This window comes from Pelophylax lessonae, assembly GCF_965119305.1.
Source record: "Pelophylax lessonae genome assembly, chromosome: 9".
Classification (NCBI taxonomy): domain Eukaryota; kingdom Metazoa; phylum Chordata; class Amphibia; order Anura; family Ranidae; genus Pelophylax; species Pelophylax lessonae.
Window position 1 is genome coordinate 158,572,980 of NC_138776.1, and position 22,186 is coordinate 158,595,165.

The 22,186-nt window shown below is 39.8% G+C and overlaps 1 protein-coding gene across 1 annotated transcript in view; it reads left to right on the forward strand.

Annotated features, from left to right (window-relative positions):
- The window catches only part of COL13A1 (collagen type XIII alpha 1 chain), a 215,102-nt gene that overhangs the window by 6,448 nt on the left and 186,468 nt on the right, over positions 1–22,186 (forward strand). The window contains exons 2-3 of the mRNA XM_082269398.1: positions 5,335–5,361; positions 18,732–18,782. Of these exons, the coding sequence (XP_082125524.1) occupies positions 5,335–5,361; positions 18,732–18,782 (78 nt within the window). The remainder of the gene's footprint in view (positions 1–5,334; positions 5,362–18,731; positions 18,783–22,186) is intronic.

Genomic DNA, 22,186 nt, shown 5'->3' on the forward strand with positions numbered 1-22,186 from the left:
AATTAGCCAGCTATTTTTGTATATGTGTGACTGACATTACTTATATAATTCTAGCACAAATTATCATGCTTATTCTACAATTAGCAGTCCGTTTAGGTATTACCTAATTGTGTGCACGTTTATATTATTTGCAGCATTTTCATTTCCATGGCTATAACTCTTACCTAGGTGGTTCTGTAGGAGAATTTTCACTAGACAAAGGAAAAAAAAAGAAAGAAAATCCACGGTTTTACTTTTGTATGTCCATTGCAAGCTGAACAACATTTAGGAAGGAAAAGGGGTCTCAATGTAGGTTATGGAAAAACTTCCATATAGCACTGCAAGGCGGCATCATCTCCAGAACATAATCAAACATGCCAAGTTGGTGAAAAAAATAAAGGGACTTTAAATATGCCTGACCAGAGATATAAACATACCCAAAAGCAATACATACACTTTAAAGCCAAAAGTTTTTGCCCATAGCCAAAGGTTTTGAGAACGACACATATATTAATTTTCCCAGTCTGCTGCCTCAGTTTTTATGATGGCAGTTTAGATATACTTCAGAATGCTATGAAGAATGATCAGATTAATTAATTGCAAAGTCCCCCTTTGCTATGAAAATGAACTTAATTCCTTAAAAAAACATTTCCATTGTATTTGTGAAGAAGGCTTCAGGGTGCCCAAGAAAGTCCAACAAGTGCCAGGATTGTCTCCTATATTTGACTCACCTGTGGGATCGGGACAACACCAGTGCAGAGCTTACTCAGGAATGGCAGCAGGCGGGTGAGTGCATTTGCATGCACAGTGAGGTGCAGACTTTTGGAGGATGGTCTGGTGTCAAGAAGGGCAGCAAACAAGCCACTTCAATCCAAGAAAAGCATCAGGGACAGACTGATATTTTGCAAAAGGTACAGGGATTGGACTGCTGAAGACTGGGGTAAAGTCATTTTCTCTGATGCATTCAATTTCTGATTGGGGCATCCGGAAAAAACCTTATCCGGAGAAGAAAAGGTGAGCACTACCACTACTGTCCTGTGTCATGCCTACAGTAAAGCATCCTGAGACCATTCATGTGTGGGGTTTCTTCTCAGCCAAGGGAGTGGGCTCACTCACAATTTTGCCTAAGAACACAGACATGAAAAAAGAATGGTACAAAAACATCCTCTGAAAGCAACTTCTCCCAAACATCCAAGAACAGTTTGGTGACGAACAATGCTTTTTTTCAGCATTTCAGCCATAAGGCAAAAGTGATAACTAAGTGGCTTGGAAAACAAAACATTGAAATTTGGGGTCCATGGCCAGAAAACTCCCCAGACCTTAATCCCATTGAGAACTTGTGGTCAATCCACAAGAGGTGAGTGAACAGAAAAAACCCCCACAAATTCCTACAAATGCCAAGAATTGATTATGCAACTATGGGCTACCATCAGTCAGGATGTGGCCCAGAGGTTGACTGACAGCATGCCAGGGCGAATTGCAGAGGTCTTAAAAAAGAAGGGTCAACACTGCAAATATTGACTCTTTGCATAAACAATGTAATTGTCAATAAAAGCATTTAACACTTATGAAATGCTTGTAATTATACTTTAGTATACAATAGTAACATCTAACAAAAAGATCTAAAAACACTGAAGCAGCAAACTTTGTGAAAAATATTATTTGTGTCATTCTCAAAACTTTTGGCCACGGCTGTATATGTATTGATTTTTGGTATGTTTATATCACTGGTAAGGCATATTTAAAGTCCCTTTATTTTTTTTTCCAACTTGGCATGCTCCATTCCAAGTTGGTGATGCTGGCACCAAGACACATTTTCATGGCTCGTTTGGCATAAATTGGCCCAGCAGCTGAACCACTTTGTGTTAATTTATGTTTTAAAGTAATTTCAGCTCATCTGCATTGGCCTAATAATATTTTAACAAATAATTAGGTTGAAAACCTTGGGATATGAGAGGCGTTCGTCCTTATATTTACTTTTTTGTTCCATTGTATTTTTGTACCTTCTTTTCTGAAGGACACACTGTCCTATTATGATAGACATAAGTGACCTCACAAATGTGACAAAATTGTAGTGATTTCCAGATAAGATTAGGGCCAGTGTAGCGTAGCACCAAAGATATGGCAGCCTTTTTAACCAAAATGTTATCCTTGCCCTAGTGAGTATTGGGACTAAAAAGATTTTAACAAAGTTTTAAAGTGGTAAATTGAATCAGTTACCCAAAAAGAGATATAGAACCTTGATATAACATTATTGACTTTAGTGTGGCATTTGTGATGCTTCGTAGTAAGTCACTACTCTTCTGTATGCACTCTATGAGTTGTCAACTGAAATTACCCATACAAATCCATTACTTCCTGTTCTTATACTTTTGCCACCTGTGTTATTGCCTAACACACTAGTACTAGCATCCCAAAGATTTTGGCTGTGTTTGCAGGCCTGTCAATTAGAGTTAATTAGCATTCATAGTTCAGCTAATCCTGTCACCTGCATTAAATCAGCTTTAGTTGAGATAAACATTTTTTTAAACAAAGAATGATCCAATCTTTCTCATTTGTGTCTAAGTAATGAACACTAGGAATAAGTCACATGATATCATGCCAGAAGGCCAGTGACTAGATCACATCTGTAACACACATTGCAATGTGTGTGTGAGGAACACGTGCAATTCCACTGAACGGTACTGGTTGAGGGCCAAGCTTAATGAGTGACTGCAAAGCAATTACCAATTTCTAATACAATGGATTACATAGTCAACCTGCACATCATTTTTTTTTTTCATTTTTTTCAAAACAATTAGACATTTATTTGAAACAATTATATCAATGGATTAAAGTGCATGAGAAAGAAAAACTTTTGTTTTGTTTTTTAGTTTTGGATGGAGTGGGGGAGGGTTAGATTCTCTGCCAAGTTTGTATTGCTGTCTGTACCCACTATGGAGATTCATCCTTGCTATGTGTTATAGAGCCTGTTGTAACTGAAACAGAAAGTGAGATAATCTCCAAAGTTTTAGCAATGCCGCCGAAGCAAGAGGTGGTGGTGAGTCTTCTAATGGGGTTACCCATTCAAACAGAACACAGACGGCAAAAATAACTTGACATGGTTTTTATCCAAACAATAAAAAAAGGTTTAGCTACTTATACACTTTAAATACTTGTTTTATATCTGCCTGGAGCTTAGCTTTAAAGTGTACCTGTGAACTTGTTACATATTCTTAACAAGCAGTAAAAGAGCCACCACTGACTCCTCTAGCTGGATATATTATGCAGAAATGTATTCTTAACAAGCAGAAAAAGAGCCACCATTGACTTCTCTAGCTGTTTGTATTATGCAGAAATTCACTCTCAAAGTTCCTCAAAAATCATAACAAATATGATAAAATCAGGTTAGAGTCAATTTTAAACAGTTTAGCTAAACTCACATCTGATAATTTTGTGGCTTAAAGCTCATAGCTCCAAAATGCTCAGTAAGCTAAACCCCATGTTTATAATTGACCCTGTGCACAAATTAGGGAGCGACCGATTATCGGCAAAGCCGATATATCGAAGGCCGATATCGAAGGTCGATCTTCACTTTCCCCTGAGGTTACCAATATTGCCAATTTTTCTGGAAAGTGCTGTACTGGAGTGATGCCTGTAGCTGAGAAGCCGCTCAGCTATCATTACAAGGAGCGGGAGGGGACATCCCCCCCTCCTGCCGCCTTCCGCGGCTCGCCCGGGTCTCCCGTCCCACCAGGAAACCCGGCATCCTACTTGCACGGCCGCCGAACACCCTATCAAAGCCACATTAGGCTCTGATCGGGTCTGCATGTAAAAAGCCAGAAGTGATGTCATGACATTACTTCTGGGTACTCAGCGCCAAATTCAAAAAAATTACAGTGTTCAAAACAACCATGCTTTTAAGTGCAGAGGAGGGGTTTGGGTTTTTTTTTTTTATATCCCCCAGATCTCTCCACAACAGTACCTATAAAAAAAAAAGAAAACATTTTAAATGTCCGAAAATATCGGCAGATATCGTCTGATACCGATATACGATGACCAAAATATCGGTATCGGCAATAAAAAAACTATATTGGTCAATCACTAGCACAAATATGTTTTAAGGCATCTGTAGCTCAACACTCAAATCTCCAAAAGGTACCTGAGCTAATTTTGAAGCATTTTTGGCTCCATTGACTTCAATAGTGGTGCACATTTTTGAGTTTTCTTCCATAATAAAAGTCTGTGGGGCTAAAAACACACAATCCTGTCCCAGCACAGCACTTCACATCTAATAAGGCAGCAAAAATGCAAAATTGTGAATGTGAATAAATTGTTTACAGAAGGCTGACAGGTAACACAAATTCTGGTGCAAAAGAAAGGGATTTAAAAAAATAAGACATCAGTGCTTCTGTTGTAAATATGAAGAACAATTTCTACACAGTGCCCACAGCTACAGAGATAAATGAGGGCTTGTTTTAAAGTGCATCTACTGCTTGTTCAGAAAATATATGTAAATGCTCCAGTGTGCATAAGTTCACATTAAGACCAATAGGACTAATATGTCTGACCACAGAATAACTTTTGCAGACACCTCTGGTTGATAATTCTTGAGAGAGCCTAGTGTTTGGACTCATTGTCCTAGCTCAGGGATTCCCAAACTACGGCTCTCCAGTTGTTCAGGAACTACAATTCCCATCATGCCTAGTCATGTATGTGGATGTCAGAGTTTTACAATGCCTCATGGGATGTGTAGTTCTGCAACAGCTGCAGGGCCGTAGTCTGGGAATCCCTGTCCTAGCTGATTACTAATGATTTCCTGAAATAAGATTGGCACCAGTTGGAGTAGGTACGCATATTCAGTGATCATCTCATACTTGTATCCCGCTTAAGCCCTATAAATACACAATTGTATCAGTTTTATTTCCCAAATTTTTGTAATCATAGGCCCACCCTGGCCAACATATGCTCATCTATGCCACCACCCCCCACCCTACATCGAGTGACCAATTACCATGCCCAAACACTGTCAATAAAGAGAGGGGGTTAAATCATCAATCGTGTAAAAGAGCTCCAAGACAGAGCTTATACAGGGTTTGAATTTTTGTCTCCAATGAATAAATGGCATGGGGGAGCATGGCGTAGTTGAGTATAAGTAGGTCAGGAGCTGGACTATAAAGAGTCTCTGTCATTTATAAGGAAAGTGTCAGTCATTTAACCCTCAGTTGTACAAATGTTGCATGTTTTAAATAAAGTACTAATATTTCCTCTATCCCTTTTAATCTTACATTCTCTCTTTTTTCCCTTCCTTCCCCTTTTTAACTTTTCCTGATCTTGCCCTGTTATATGTGCCTGCGGATGATGTAAATGATCCAGGGATTAAAGGGTCAGCCTGGAGAGAAGGTGAGTCAGCTCCTCCTTTCCCCCAAAATACCCTCTAACCACAAGTTTAGCCATCTGGAAACTGTTTACTTGAAACAAAAACAACAAAATGACTCCTCTTTCGTCCCTGCTTCCCCACTCCCATTTCTTTGATAAAAGAGCCCGCTTTAGTTAATAACTGCCATCCTAAACATGTTGTTATTTAGGATTAATTGCAGCACAAAATGTTTGGTGCCACCAGACAGTCTTGGTCCTAGCAGCCACATGGCCTGGCTATTGCCTGCTGAAATTATTTGCTCATAAACACCCACACAAGTGATGAAAACTTTATACTAACCAGAAATCCTCACCACAAGTGCAGTTTGTATAGCCAGTCTTGTAAACCATAAACAGTGCGCACTGCAGAGCACATTGACTGGTTGTAAAGGCAGACAGCTCTATGCTTTAAAAAATAAGGCAACTCCATCTGTGATGCACAGTCTGTCTGCTTGTATTGCACCTCCTTGTACGTTTCCTGACAAAACAATTGATATTCATATGTCTTGAAATATATAATTTAAATAAAATTTAAAGTGGAACTTAAAAAATTTAAAATTAATAAAATAAATAAAAATAAAAGATCACTAGCATTGGCATAGCAGTTTTTGTTTTTTTATGAATTCCACCCATAACATAGTTGTACTACCTGTTATTTTCACTTGTAGACTTATTTTTCCACTTTTATTATCAGGTCAAACTGTCCAGTTTCAGTTACAGGAGTTTCAGTTACATGAAAGTCAGTTTAAAACTACATGTCCATCTAAGCCTACCCTGTCCCATGGGGTGACAACAGGGCAGTGTGATTTCACTGCAGAAGCAATAGCAATGTCACCCTTTAACAGGAAATTAAACATTACCAGATCTACTTGGAGAATCAACAGGTGAACTAAAAAAATAAAATCTGATGTGTTAATGCAAGTGGCAGACTGCATACTATGTCATTTTTTATTTTGCCCATAGTTCTACGTTAAGGTAAGTTAAAGAGCTAAAATATTCCTTTTAAATTGCATTTTCAACATTCTCATCTTTTGAGCTGGTCATATCGCAGGCAGATGTCTCACTGATGATGATGGGGCTTTGACAGGCAACATCAGGTACATTCTCGGTGTTACAGGCAGTGCTTGGCTAAGGGTGCGAAAAAGGCTTCCGGTAAGAGGAGTACTCAAAACCAACTGTGTTGACTGTTAAGGAAGTAGTTCTGCCAATGAATAGTTATCGTGATCTACAAGTCCCCCCTGTACATGGTAAACACTGCTGTACAAGAATCACAGTTAAAGAAAAATGTACCCACGTCCCAACTTCCTGAGATTCAAAAGAAATTTAAAAAAAGGACACTCTTTATTCTAAAGTATGTAGGCAAAAGACAAAACCCTTCAGTTACTCAGACCATGAAGAATTAAAATTCACAAAATGCTTGCCTAAATCCACAAGTGCTTTTTATCATCACCTTTTTTCCAATTTCCTGGCTTGTCCAAATAAGAAATACAAGAGTTAAGAGATTGGGCGAAAAATTGAAGTAAAACAATTTTGATATAATACATCTTTTTTTAGAGTAATACATCAGACCAAAAAAGAGACAACTGACAGTGGGATTTGGTTTCAAAAGAGAGACAGTCTCTCCAAATAGGAGACATTTGGGATCTAAGAACATAGCTATCAGAAAATCAGATAAAACACTTTTTAAGCAAGCAATAATTATTGTTTGAACTTTTAAATAGCCCAACATAGCTGTGTTTTTTATGTTCTCATGAAGACAGTGACTAGGCACAAATATCTAAATTACACTGGACAACTTTAATCTTGACCAAGCGCCCAGGTCCTTTAAAATATGTCTCCAGAGTGCTAAGAAATATAAGCTGTACAAATCCAGATTCTCACAGTTGTAGGCTTTACTTAGGAATTATAGCAATTACTTGCAAGTGCTTTCATTTCTAGGTATTGGAATGCCTTTAACCCAACTGTTCAGGCTGTCACATGTTTTTAATTCTTCGAATTTGTTACTTCCTGGCCTATAATAAGGAAACCCTGATAACCTGTGTCTGGTTTTGAAGAGGACCATCTTACACCTCTTGCGGCATCTCCTCATTACTGCACTAAAGAATGGCTCAAGACTGCTGTTAAGAGGGATTTTGTGAAGATATATCCCTAGGTCCTGTTAAGCCATTAGGTTTTTGTTTCACCAGAAGGCAAGCAAATCACTGAGAAGACCAGATAAAGCTTAAATCACTTAACTGTGTTTATTTAGGAAGGACAGAGTACAATTTCACTAATATGCTTGCACAGACACACAATGTATGATTCTATTATAGAAGCTGAAGCAATATTTCGAATGTCAGGTCAATAAATACTAGTAATATCACTGATGCGTGACATGCTTTGCAGTGATAGGCTGTATTCTTTAACCCAGGAAATACCTGCCTTTAGGCTGTAGTTACATTTAATTGTCCACACTGATGCCTTCGTGGATTATCATGGTATTGTGACAAAGCTATAGTCATTTTATGCCTCTAGATATGATGCACAACTCAATGAAATCATTCTGACTTCCTGGAAAAAAATGTTATTACAGAAAAAAACCTCAGGAACAAGGCCCAGTCCGCCCTTTTACTGGCATTGATAAATGTTGTTGAACACTAACATGTTTTGACACATGTAGGAAATGAGAAGCAGCCTACAAACTTATAAATGTTTTTCATTTGATTGAAAGGTTCTGGTTTATAGTGGTTTCATGCCTGTAACTGACAAATTTTCTTCATTCAGACATAGGCAGGTATTTTTTTTTTTTTAGAAACTAAAAAACAGCAGTATGGTAGTACCAAGGCCATTCTGCTGTTTTAAAAAAATAAAAATCCCCACATTTATAAAACACAGCAATGTGCTTGACAAATGTGCATTGAGTTCTGCTTGCTTTGGGACTGGCGGAGTGCAATAAAATGTAAAAAAAAAAATCCGGAAGGAAAACCCTGTCGTGTGACCTGTTAAAATTCCTTGACCAGTTCTCCCCCAATCGTGTTAGGCAGAAGTAACTCAGTGAAGTTCTGCAGCTCAGTACTATTGCCTGCATTTTATGAAAGTGCTACAAAATGCAGGCCATAGTATTGAGTAATACAGACGTATTACAGACAGCAAATATCCGCTCTCTTTTATAAATTGGTTCTTTAGTCACCTTTCCTTCACTCCCGACATTCCATTAATTTGTGGGAAAGAAGAAAATATTCAGTATGGAAGAACTCAGTTTTTCTCAGCTGGAGATTGATCGCCGATCCCCTGTTGAGCAGGTGGATGGCAGCTCCGTCTCCGCTCTGTGTGCAGAGATGGAGCTGTCAGATCCCCGCTGTCCTCTATGGGGGAATCGGATGTGAACGGACCGCCTGCCATTCTCATCCGATCCGATCTGCCAGACAGATGGAAACTAGGGTTTCCATCCTTCCGGATTTTATGGACAGGATCGGATCGGATGTCAGCGGACATGTCTCCACTGACATCCGCTGCCCCATAGAAATGCATGGGGAATCCGTTCAGATCCGCCTAAAAAACTGACAGGCGGATCTGAACGGTCCGCATGTGTGAAAGGGGCCTTATAAATTATATCATGTTTTTTTCAAGTTTTACTAAACCCAGGACCCTGATTTCTCTATATCTGGTCTCCCACAATACACAGAACATGGAAATGCAATAATTTAAGTAAATTTAAACTGCTAGAAATTTTGCGTACCTCTGGCTGCTCTGTCCTCTCCATCCTGTCACTAAACACAGAAGGCGGTAGAGGAAGTTTTTGCACTACTTGCTTCCTCCACCGGCTTCTGTGTCCTATTGCCAGGCACTCAGGACATGTGTACAGCTGTACACGTGTCACTGGGGCCCTGAGTCCTGCTGCATTTTTCTTGTTTTTATCGAGCTTCCAGTGGAGTCTCCTGTTCCACCCAACCCAGCCCCACCTGTCAGACATGTGTAGTTCAGAGCCGAGTGAAGTGTTCTAAAACTCCTCCTTGGCTCTGTGGTACACGCATCTGACAGGCAGGGTGGGACGGGGCTGGTCTGCACTGTGTTGGAAAAAAGCCAGCGCACCAAGAGGAGATGAGCAAAAGCCATGAAGGGAAAGGGAGAAGGGAAGGGGGGAGTGGTTGTGCATAGAGGCATCTGTGACAGCTGTGAACCACAGTGGGGGGCGGGGATTTGTCAAGAGGGGGGCAACGTTGTGAGAAGATGTAACAGCTGGAAAGGGGAGAAGAGAGGGGGGCAGGTGGTACAGGGGCAAGAGCTGGAAAGGGGGGGGGGTTGACAAGTTGATTAGAGGTGGCAGGGGGTGAAGAGGTGAAAGTTGGAGGGTTGAAGGGATGAGAGCTGTGGTTTGGGGGTAATCTGTAGATGGGGGGTGCAGAAATGAAATCTGGAAGAGGGGATGAGGCAAGCTGTAGTTGTGACCTGGGGGTGTAAGTTGTGGATGGGGGGTGCAGAGTTGAGTTGTTTACAGGGGGTACAAATGTCAGTTGTGGGAGGTGCTGAGGTGAACTGTGGGCAGAGGTACAGAGGTGAGCTGAAGACGAGAGAAATGGTGAGCTGCGGACAGGGGAAAGAAGTGGTGAGCTGTGGATGGGGAAGAAGTAGTGATCTGCAGACGGGGGGAAGAAGTGGTGAGCTGTGGACAGTGGGGAGCAGTGGTGAGATGCATACAGTGGGGAGAAGTGGGGAGCAGAGGACAGGGGAAGAAGTGGTGAGCTGCAGACAGTGGGGAGAAGTGGTGAGCTGTGGAAGGGGGAAGAAGTGGTGAGCTGCGAACGGGAGAAGAAGTGGTAAGCTGCGGACAGTTGGGAGAAGTGGTGAGCTGAGGACAGGGGAAGAAGTGGCGAGCTGCAAACAGTGGGGAGAAATGGTGAGCTGCGGACTGTTGGGAGAAGTGGTGGGCTGTGGACAAGGGTTGCAGAGGTTAGGTGTAAATGGGGGTACAGAGGTAAATAATAGTTACATTGGGGGAGAAATCTACTGTTTCTTGTGCTGATTTTGTTTTTATGTGCCCTGTGTGATACACATACCTCAGAGTACACTTTCCTGAGCTCTGTGTGTGTGTTATGCGCTCCTAAGTGAAGTACCTTGTGCCTTTTGGGCCTTGAGCAATATGCAGATTTGGCTCTGCTTTACTTCTTCTTCCCGGGTAATGATGGGGGGGGAGTTGGCTAGGGAGAGTAAGTTCCCGCACCTATTCTCTGCGAAAGAAAATCCCTGTGTATGTGCGTGTGTGTGTGTTATATATACCCATATATATATATTTTATGGGTGCACTTTGTAAACAGTTTTTTTCATAATAATAATAATAGCATGACCAGTATCTGTCTACACTGGATTTTAAACATATTTGTAATACATATGGTTATACAATACACCATAAAAGTTACTGCAAAAATGGTAGGTATAGTATATCTCACTTGCCCATACAGTATGTGCAGAAATTATGTTTTGTTTCCTGAAGCTCACAAAAATTACAATTCCATTTGCAGTCTGCAAAAATGTCCTCACTTTATGAAGATGCCAGTTAAGGAGTAATGAACTTAAAACTGCAGTTACAGAGCACAGTAATTGAAATGATTTCTTATAAACACGCTTGGTCACAAATTGTTTTCCTGGCGTTACAGTATACAAAACATGATATAGCAGGATGCTGTAACATGGCTATTAATATTGAAAGTACCTATAATAAGGGAGATAATATGATGCCATACCACGCTAATAGACTATAGAAAGTCACATGCACTGGTTTATTCACTAAATAAAATCATTTTGTGCCTTGGGCTTGTTTTGGATCCAGTATTGTAATTTACTTAAGCCACAAGAAAACTGACATGTGGTGTTATTGCTTTCACGTAAATCAAAAGCAGTACGGTTTGTCTTAGACAATAAATCTGTGAAACCACATCCTGATGATGTCTTCCTTGTCCATGTCTGTGGAATGCCTCTCTGTGTATATAGGCAGCTCTGTTTCCAGGTTTCTTAGTGCCAGAATGAAGATGTATGAGAGATTACAGATGTGACCCTTGTCATTGACTGCCATTGAGTGAGCATTAGCTTACATCCCATGGAAGTACTGTCAGATGTTCTGATTGACTGCGATAGTCCGCACTGTGCACATGTTGCCACAGGGTCTAGGAAATAATCTGTGTTCTGTACTTGTTCAGCATTGTCACCCAATCATATAGACATTCCAGGAGGTGCACCATAAATGTTCTGCAGCTTGTTGCATTGATATGCAGATAAATGTTATAGCACATGGTGGACTCTTTTGTGCTTTACATTGGCTGGATGGTAGTAAATTCTTTCTGGTTAGAGCCCTGTTAATGGTTCTGTATACAGAAACAATAACCACACTGGCTGATCTGAGAGTTGCAGTGTTTTCTCATGCTTTACTAAACAACCGTAAAATGAAATTGTCTTTAAAAAGAAGAACACGTGTAGCAATGAACCTCAGAGAAGCTGCTGGATTTTAATGGGCTATCCTGTTTTCCCTGCTAGTGACCTGCATTGTGGCGGCACCCAGACACTCAATAACCCCCCTGACAATCAGACAGACTTCAAGGTCTTCAGTCTTGATTGTTTTAAAAATGTATTGACTTGGATGTCTAGGGAGAGAGGGTTAGGAATACAGAATATCCAAAAATAGCAAAAAGATATCAGACCTTCTTTAATCAGGGTGTATGGTGACTCTAATTTTTCTAGTAGCAGCCTCCTAGTAATATCAAAGTTGATGATGCTCTTATGTGTCAGTGGCAGCTTCCCAGTTTCAAATTAAATATTTAAGAACAACTAGTTAATCAGTAGCTGCCTCCTACTTACAATGGATCATTTATATACCTCTACTGCAGGAGCAGCTTACCATTAGGAACTGGTCATCAGGCCCCATACAAGCATTTACAGAAACATAACATGAACATAAATGCACATAGCAGACTTCTCTGAAGATTATCAATCCTGATGGTTCCCTAACACAGGCCTGCTTAGGTTTTGTGGGTTCAGGTCTGGAGAAACTGACTAACACTATTCCTATCCAGAAGACACAAACTGGACCCTGCAAAATAAACATATTCACCAGGCACATCTAGAGAGGCAAGGGCACCTTTATGATTTCTCTCCATGCATTATATTTTATGTTATACAGGAGAACACTCCCCAGATGCAGTCAGAAGCAAGCAATGTCCATGGGCTTAGGAAAAACCTTGCGAAACCAGATCACTTAAACAAGGCTCTGGTGCTTTATGGAACATTAATTTTCTCCTGCTGAACTTTCTTCTCATATGCAACCCTTTTTGCTTCACGGATTGGTACTTAAAGGCCGAGCTCACTGGCTCCTTGGGAAAGCTTAAAATAACAGGGGTGATTCATCCCTGTGCTCCTTTCAGCTCCCCCCCCCCCATTCCCTTGTCCTCTCTTGGTTCTTCGAACAAATAAAATGTCTTCAGTAGCCTACGGTCTAGTCTAGCTGTATTGATTAGGCATCTAAGGGTATTTTTTTTCCCTATTCTACTTATTTTATTTTATATAGATCTGCTTCCACTCCCAAGAGTTCATTATGTGAGCTTTTATCATATTCAATAACCAAACTATCTCATTTATTATGCATTTATTCATTAGTAATGCTCTGTCCAACTCACCATAGTGTTATGTGAAGGCAGTTATGTATCTTTCCCAGGGTCGTTACATGCTGTTTTTTAACCACTTTATTTTTTGGAAAAAAAATTTAGCAAAAAATAAAAAATAAAACAAGGCTCAGGCTGGCTGCAGCCTACCTGTTACCACTATATTTAGACTAGGGACACACACGCTTATGGCAGAGTCCCTACATGTGATTGGTAATATCAGGGAATAGTGCTGGTATTTAGCTTTGGTTTGTGCAATCAGAGCTCCAACTTACATCATGTGCTCCAAATCCAAGGTGTATGTATGCAAATACAATTTTTTCCTAAACTTGGATCTTAAAGCCCAATGCCAGTCAAATTGTTTTTTTGTTTGGTTAGAGAAGAGTCAAACATTATTTTTTATTTTTGTCTCTTCACTCCCTGTCTCTGTTATTGTCTGTAAAAGAAATGAAAGGTGTGTTTGTCACTGGAACAAGAAGTAACCCTTCACTGATTAAAAATATATTTTTGTCTTTGTCTTTGTCTTGGGAAGTGAGGGAAGATCTCCTAAGTGAAGATACAAACAGCAATAGAAGCCTGGCAGGGGCTCTGGCCTTTCTCCATTCTATTTAAAATGACAATAAACCATTTTACTGGACTCAGAGAAACATATGCACATGCAACATTAGCTTGGGGGGCTCAATTCAATGCAGAATCAGTTCAGCCAGAACACCTTAAAGCACCTTATGGGGCCTGCTATTGATGGTCAGGCTTCTTCATGTAATTTTCCCTGAGAGCAGGTTTATTCTGTACAGCAGGGATCAATAGTTAGCGTGCAGGTCTTAACTGCTACCAGATTACAGTGACAGGGCTTTTCAGCACCATGTTCCCTATAATGCTGCCAGTTTTCCAACATATTTGTCCAACCATATACACAAGATGGTGTTATGACTTACTTGACTCACATGCTTACTAAGTCTCAATTGGCTGCTGTTCCTTGAAAGTGCAAAACCCTTTACCTGCAGTGAGAGTGTCTAATGTAAACCTATAGCAAATCAAAAACTTAAATTACTGTAGCACTGCCCCCTTGAGGACTGCTGGATATTACACTTTCGGGTCCCCCTGGGTTACCGTTAGCAACACTGATATTCACAATTTCACACTTTACTTCTTGGCTCAGTCAATGATCAATCCAGGGGTATGAAGTTGTTTTTGGTGTTTTATTTTAAATAAGGATGGGAGAAGGGAATAGTTGGATACTCCAAATTAACTATTCACAAGCTGTGAGGACTACTATCTGATGATGCAGCCAGGCTGCTGATCCACCTTGCCACTGAGGTAGATTTGGGTATAGGTCTCTTGCCAGAAGACGTGGTGAACTACATTTCTCTTCGGGAAACTCTTCTCAGTATTCTCTTTCTGGACTGCTGACACCTGTCCACTGACTATCCTACTTTTGGGGCGGTCCCTCTCAGGTCAGGCCCCTTGACACGATCCCCTGTACTCACGATACTGTTTTTCTAGGGTCTCCAGTGTCTCCCCACTCACTCAGGTCCTGGACCTCTGGATTCAGCTCGATTCCTCTGGTCCTCAGGACGACCTCCTGATGCCACGTGCCACTGCTACAGAGGAGGAGGCAGTCGCCACCCTCCCTCCGGGACTCTTCTCTCCAGCCAAAGATCCTGCAGCACACGTGCTCCTTGCATTTATACAGCATCCCAGAATGCACAGAGACAGCCAATCTCTGCCAATCACCGGGACTGTATCAAAGCCTGTGTACCCATTGGTCAGGTTTCCTCTCACTGTCCAACATGCCTCCCTATTGGACCAGTGTGAAACACTATCTAGACCCAATGAATCACACCGAGCACACTGAGCAGACCTAACTCACAGATCCTGCTCTCTGGTAGGCAGAAAGCAATATAGATTTGCCTGCTGCTCCTCTGATAGACAGACAGAGCCAAAAACTATACTCTCTCACTAGCACCTACCTAGGAGGGTGCTACATTTCAAACCTGCTTTTTTGGCAGTATGATGCAGGCATTCCGATAAAGGATGTTGCGGCCTGGATTTTATGGGATATAGCACATCATTGCTTTAGTGATTGTGTTACTATACCTTTTATACAATACAAACCTTTGAAGCCCAAACAGTATCTCTATGTCTATTAGCGAATAAGACAAATAAAGTGAACCTTGTGGTACAATGCAGAGTCTGCTCAAATTATCTGGGCTCTCTCCCCCTGTAAAATCTACTAGCTCTTAGTATGAGCAAAAGACACATGTAAGGAAAAGGTTTGATTTTTTATTTAATTCACTTTCATTTATCACATGGCTGGGCATTATGTTACCCCCCCCCCCCCCCCCCTCCAGGAAGATGCCTGGACATTGCAGAGCAGGTCAAATCTTGCAATAAGACACTCCAGTCCATTTTAAGAACAATCACTCCTAGGCTACTCTGTATTTCCCTTTCTAGAAGGAGTGTAATCTCACTCTCATTATTGTAAACATGAGCTGTGCTTACCCTACCAAATAAATAATAATAAAGTATAAATCCACACAATCAATAATTATCATATATCCAAATGTGTCAATAAAGTGCAATGCAATAACAAATAAAGGGCTTATGAAAACATTAAAAAGTGCATAAAGTCCAGTAAAAAGTGCAAACTCTAAAGTGGCTATGCTAATTCAATTCATGTGAAGATGCCTTTTGTTTTGTTTAAAGGCATCTTCGCATTAATTTAATACGCATAGCCACCTAGGAGTTTGCACTTTTTGCTGGACTTTATGCACTTTAATGTTTTCATATGACCTGCACTTTATTGACTAATATGGATATAATAAATTAATTGCTTGTGTGGATTTATAATTTATTAGTATTTATTTTGTAGGGTAAGCACAGCTTACACCATTGCAATGGCATATTGCAATGGTGTATTGAGTTCATAGACCATTTAAGAGCAGCAGCTTAGTACCACTTACCTTCTGCACAAGTGATTTTACACAGTTTTGTTTTATTGATGTCAATCTCACCTAGGTAGAAGAGTGTAAATTAAGTAAAAAATCAAACTTTTTTTCTTTTCCAATGAGTACCTTATGCACGTACTAAGAACTAGTGGCTTATTTAGGGGGAAGGGGCCCAGACATTATAGACAGTCTTTGCTTTTAACTGCAAAGTCCATTTTGTTGATATTTTGCCCTGTGAAAAATAATGTATGGTAAATGGGAGAGAGAGCATACAGCTAGGAAGGACTGCAAAGGAGTGCATACAGCCTGATGGCTCATTCCGCTAAGCCACTTCACAAGGTTATACAAATATACAGATAGGTTCCAAATCAATTATGTAAATAAATATGTGTTGCATGCAGTTCATTTATGTGCAGTAACAAGCCAGGGTAGCTAAACGAAAAGAAAAAAACACATTTAAGCATAGCAGAAAGGTTATCTTTTGTTCTCAATGTAATAGCCTAATGGCAATTTTGGCTTGTAAACTATGCTGTTGTTTGCTGGCAACTGTCAAGGAGAATTGTATTTTACTATTAAGTAGTTGGGAGCATGATGTTTAAGGCAATATATTTAACAAACAAAAATGCATTATTTATTAACTTAAAATATATCAGTTTATTGATGCTTTTGTAGTTTCAATATAATCAAGCTATTTACCTACTGTTATCCTGAGAAGCTGTGATGGAGTTGGATATCTAATGTTGGTTATTTACACTGTGAAGATAGAATTTGGCAATCTATTTCTGCCTAGGTTTTAAAGAATTATGCACTCCAGAATACAACCTTAAGGCCCAACCCTGGTTAAAAAACACTTTTTACCCATTACTACAATGGTTAACTGCTCATTTTGTCTAGGGGTGAACACAGAGCCTATATTTACCTGATCCTTCGATCCTTTGGAAAACAGTGCTCCTCCACATCCATCGGTGGCCTGTTCCTGATCTCTTCATGTCCAGAGCCGATCTTTAAGCGTGATGAGGTCAGGAATATTCCACCGCATAAGACCGCTAGACTGCAGAGGGGAGGGGGAGGGACCAGTTTTGCACTGGGAGGATTGGAGGATTAGGTGAATAAATCTCAGTTCTACAATCCCCTAGACAAAATAAGCAGGCACTGCATGGGAAAAAATAATAATTGCCTGGAGTTCAGCTTAAAGTAAACATGTACTCTGTTTTATTCATTTTAAGCCGTGTCTAAGAATAGCCCCCATAAAATGTCTACCATCACTTTCAAAAGTAAGAAATGTTTCTTATATGCTGCTCCCTGACTTTAGTTTTACTTTGTTACTAAGACCAGACTGTCAATAACATGGCAAATCTCTGCCAACTGATATTACGCTGTCAAATGGAACTGCTATAGTGGCCAGTAAAAACAGAGTTATTGGATGGGGGACCACACTTTGTAGAACTTAGCCATGAAGTCAGGGACAGTCAGGCTCCAGTAACAAAGTGAAATGCAATCAAAGAGTAGTACATAAGAAACATTTCTAATTAATAAAGGTGGAGACGGGAAAGGACTTTTATGGACTGTGCTCATAGACTGGACTTTTACTTTTAAAAGTTTTAAGGGGAGTCTAGGTTCACTTTAACTATGGTGACCAGATGTCTGATGTTGCTGAACTTCTGCAGTTAAAATACAAATATTTCATGGTTCCTCCATAAATTGTCTTGTGTAGACGCCTGACGATTTGTGTTTAAAACTCTGGTTATCGTGGCAATAGTAAACCACAATAAAATAATATTATTTTTTTTCCCCTAAAACACTGCATCTTATTTCTTTTAAAAATGTTCTTCCATGATGTTACCTTTAAACACTAACTTGTTTTTGTGTGTTATACAAGCCATACAACCAATTATTATATGCAGGCAGTATATTAGAATATACCTTTTTACATTTTGGTCATATGAACTGGTGGTACATACTTTCATCAGTCGAAAAACTTAGATCACTTAGATCCACTTAATCTTGGATGCAGCTGTTGAAAGTGACCTGTCTTTTGCCATAACTAAGTTGGCTATACACCAGAGAGACTTGGGGGGGGGGGGGGCAGACTACCATTCACTCATAATTATTCAGTTTTTGATACACAGAAGGTGATTTCAAATTACTGCCAATGCTTATGCCAAGTCAGTTGTGCATAAACTGTACTAAAATGTAATTCTGATGCATTTTAACGAAAATATTATATCCTTATTATGAGCACTTGTTTAGTATCTCAAATTGAAGCTTAATTTACTGGAGTTGATTCACTAAAGCAGTAGAGACTGAGCTGAGTAAGTAAGGTTAAGCTACTGTATGTTTACTGTAAAGTCTCATTCATTAGCAAGGGAAAATTAACTTGATTATAACTCTATTCCTTTATTACATTACTCCCTGACCATGAAAAACTAAATGGTTGCTGTCCATAAGACAAGGCAGAAAGTGAGAGAACATTTCTCTATAGCGAGGAAAAATTTCATATCATTTTCTGTTCCAGTGGTAATGGTCACTGGGAAACATAGAGAGGTTGAATGACCCCAGTGGGAACACGGGCAGCAATGAAAATCTGAAAGTTGTCCTAACCGTTCCCAACAGTATCCAAACTTTGGAAACAATCCTTTATAAGTAGGATTTTACTCCTTGTACTATTTTAAATATTATTTCACATACTATCTTTCTAGATCCTCCTTGCTCTTTGTGACTTTTCTCCTTCTCTGCATTTTTCTCATTCCTCTCCTTTCTATCCCCTGTCTTTCTGCAGGGCGTTTCAGGAGAACCGGGCATGTCTGTCATAGGACCCCGTGGCCCTCCTGTAAGTGTGTCAACTGTTTCAATCAATAATACATATTTTATAATATTATCACAGGTTTTGGGCAACCAAAACAAAATTCTGATCATTTAATTTCCAGTTCCTGTAATTCAAGGATAGTGAACGCTGTATGCTATTTTAATTATAGGTTATTTCTACTTTTTTCTTCTGTAGATAAAAAACATTATTCATAGGAATTGCAGTGTCACATTATGTGGCTTTCTTTGCATATTTTTAAATTTTGGTTTGCATCAACATGGCATGGACATAGAATAGATAACAGAAATAACTATAATGTGCCACTTTAGTCGGTAGTTGCTGTTTTTACTGTATAAATATATAGCAGTGTTTTTGGTGGCTTAAATTGTCATTATGTAAATTTTATGCAACCTTTCCAGTAAGAATGTCGTACTGTATAATCACTAGTGAGAAATGAGATGTCTACTTAAATGAAACAGCTGAGGTTTCATGATTCAACTTATTTTTAACAAATTACTGGGAGAAGAGGATTATCATAAAAAAGAACACTAAGTACTACTTGCATATGAGCTGACCACATAAAACAACCCAAATGCAATTTTAGCTAAAATAACAAATGACTTGCCATACGTGGTGTCCTCGCGCCTGTCCTCATACAAATTTGAACATACCCAAAATGTAAGGAGTTACTTCTCTTTCTCAATATGTGATAGCTGTCAAACTATCTGGCAATAATTCTAAATAAGGATTTAGTCCCTCTTCCATCTATCATTAATGTTGCTGCCAGACTCATCCAGCTTGCCAACCATTCAGTGTCTGCCACTCCTCTCTGCCATTCTCCCCACTGGCTTCCTTTTCCCCAATTAATAAAATTCAAAATGCAAACAACAATATACAAAGCCATCTACAACTCTGCCCCCAGCTACATCACCAACCTCATCTCAAAATATCACCCAAACCATCCTCTTCACCTCTCACAAGACTCCTGGTCTAGATCCCTTTTCACCTCTTCCTCTTACCATACTCACCTCCATCACTCCTCCAGAGCCCTTTTTCCTTCCCCTGTTACTCCCTACTCTAACATTATCCAGTTATCTCCCAATATGTCCAACTTTAGCCATAGCCTAAGAATTCATTTCTACGGGGAGTCTTATCCAACCTCTAGCAACTATAATTTTACCTTCTCCGCCAACTAATCTCCATACAGTTACTACCTTTTGTTTAACTTGCCCAAGCAGAGCCCTCTGAACTATCTTGAACTGAATTATATTACAACTCCATTGCCTACCTTTACATTAAGTGCTTTGCAAGCTGGTTGTGCTATATAAATCCAGTGTAAAAATAATAAGGGTTGTCTAGCCTGGATGATCAGCTAGTCAGTATACAAGCAGCCTTCACAGCCTTCGCAGCCTTAAAAACTATAGACATAATTGATGATAGGTTATAAAGAGATCATTGATATACCATAGGAAACCATACTTTTTGTTTGGCTTAGAGTTCCTCTTTAACCTCTGGCATAGAGCATTGTAGTCAGATGTATTTGTGAACTGCAAATTATACCTTTTATTGATGAAAGGTAATAGGCATGTAAAACGTCTTTTCAAGTTTTAACAACTTTACCTAATGTAAGACAATGTCCCTAAATTTTTGTAATATAGCCTTTTCAAGGATTCCAGATGGTAAGAATGTGTTTTTTCATAATAAACACCTTGCTCAGTCTTCTTTTTGTGTTCACTGTTTAAAATCACAGGCAACTTTGGACAGTGTGTGGGCTGTGACATGGTAAACAGCCTTGTAAGTACAAAAGGAACGATGACTTCCTATAGGGAAGTTGGCTGCCTCCCCTCCGTTAGGCAGTTGCACATGGTCAGGGGGAAAGCACATGAAACCACAGAAATGTGGTGGTTGCTCTGACCCATGATGGTACCACCCACAACAAACTGTCTGCTATTTTGAATGTAGAAAGTTATACTCAGTGGTGCATTAGAAGATAGAAAAAAAAGCATGAAAATATGATCTGGATGTCACTGACTATATAGGCTTTTTATCTTTGGATTAAACAGAGGCTACACTACATACATACATTCCCTCACCTATTCCCTAGTTCTGTGAATGGGGACTACATTTCTTGCAGTCCCACATACAATGTTGACTATATTTAATGAGAGCCTTTCATTTGACCAGTTTGTTTCCTAACATTTTAGGGTCAGTAACGAACCAGTCATTCCAAAAGTGTAATTTTTGTTATAAATGGAGCCTGGTGGAACAAAACAGCCCCTACATTAAGGTCGTATATCCCTACAGCGAGGTTGTTTTATCGTAGTTCCCTGTCCACGTGGGAGTTGTGGGTGTTCCAGCCCACCTTTGCATGTTAAATAATCTCCTGTTGCATTCTCCAGAATGTGAAGTAAATGGAAACCTAACAAGTAGATTGGGATTCCGAATAACAACCTTAGTGGGTGTGCAGATCCAGGAACTCCAGTCTTGCTAGGGAATTTTGCCACTAGCGCCTAGTGGTTTAATTATCCAGCATCTAAAAAAATATTAATTTTAGGTAAACTGACTGTGTTGTTGCTTTTTGAGAAATAACTTTCTGTCTTTGAAGTTTTTCTCTTCGAAATGTATCTGGTCGCACTTGTTAAAAAATCATTGTAAAGTGGTTGTAAAGGCTGAAGGTTTTTTACCTTTATGCAAACCATGCATGAAAGCAAAATACTTTCTGCGTGTTGCTCCCCCCATAGCCATCCCTAATACTCACCTGAGACTCCTCTCGATCAAGCGATGTGCACAGGAGCCTCATTGGCTGACGCAGCAGTGGGAACCACTGGCTCCCATTTCTGTCAATCACAGCCAGTGGGTCAATGAGGGGAGAGCAAGTGGCGGGGTCTTATGAATGCATACTGCTGGGCTCAGGAGCGAGCACGCACCAGTGCTCCCATAACAAGCAGCTTACTATTGGAGGCACTGGCCAAGGGGAAGGAGCCAGGAGAGCTGGGGGGGGACCTGAGAAGAAGAGGATTGGGGCTGCTCTCTGCAAAACCATTGCACAGAGTGGGTAAGTATGGCATGTTTGTTTTGTTCTTTTATAAATATCACTTTAAGGCAAACAATGTAGCTATCCTGCAAAGAAAATATACAGATTTTCTGCACATCTTGTCTATACAAGAGTTCTGTAACTGATATTGGTATGTTTTATTGAGTTTGCCATTTAATATTATTCTTTGCAAGCATCGTTTTGTCTAGTAAAGCATTTATGATTCTTAGATTAGTGTTTTATTAGGAAAACACAAAGCAGTGATCTTACCATATTCTTTATTGCTGAATGATTAAAGGTCTGTGTCTTGTTGGTTGTCATAGGTAGCAGGCTGAAGTCAAGTGGAAGCTAAACAGCAAAGCAACATCTGGTTTTTCAATACGCTGTCTCTAAT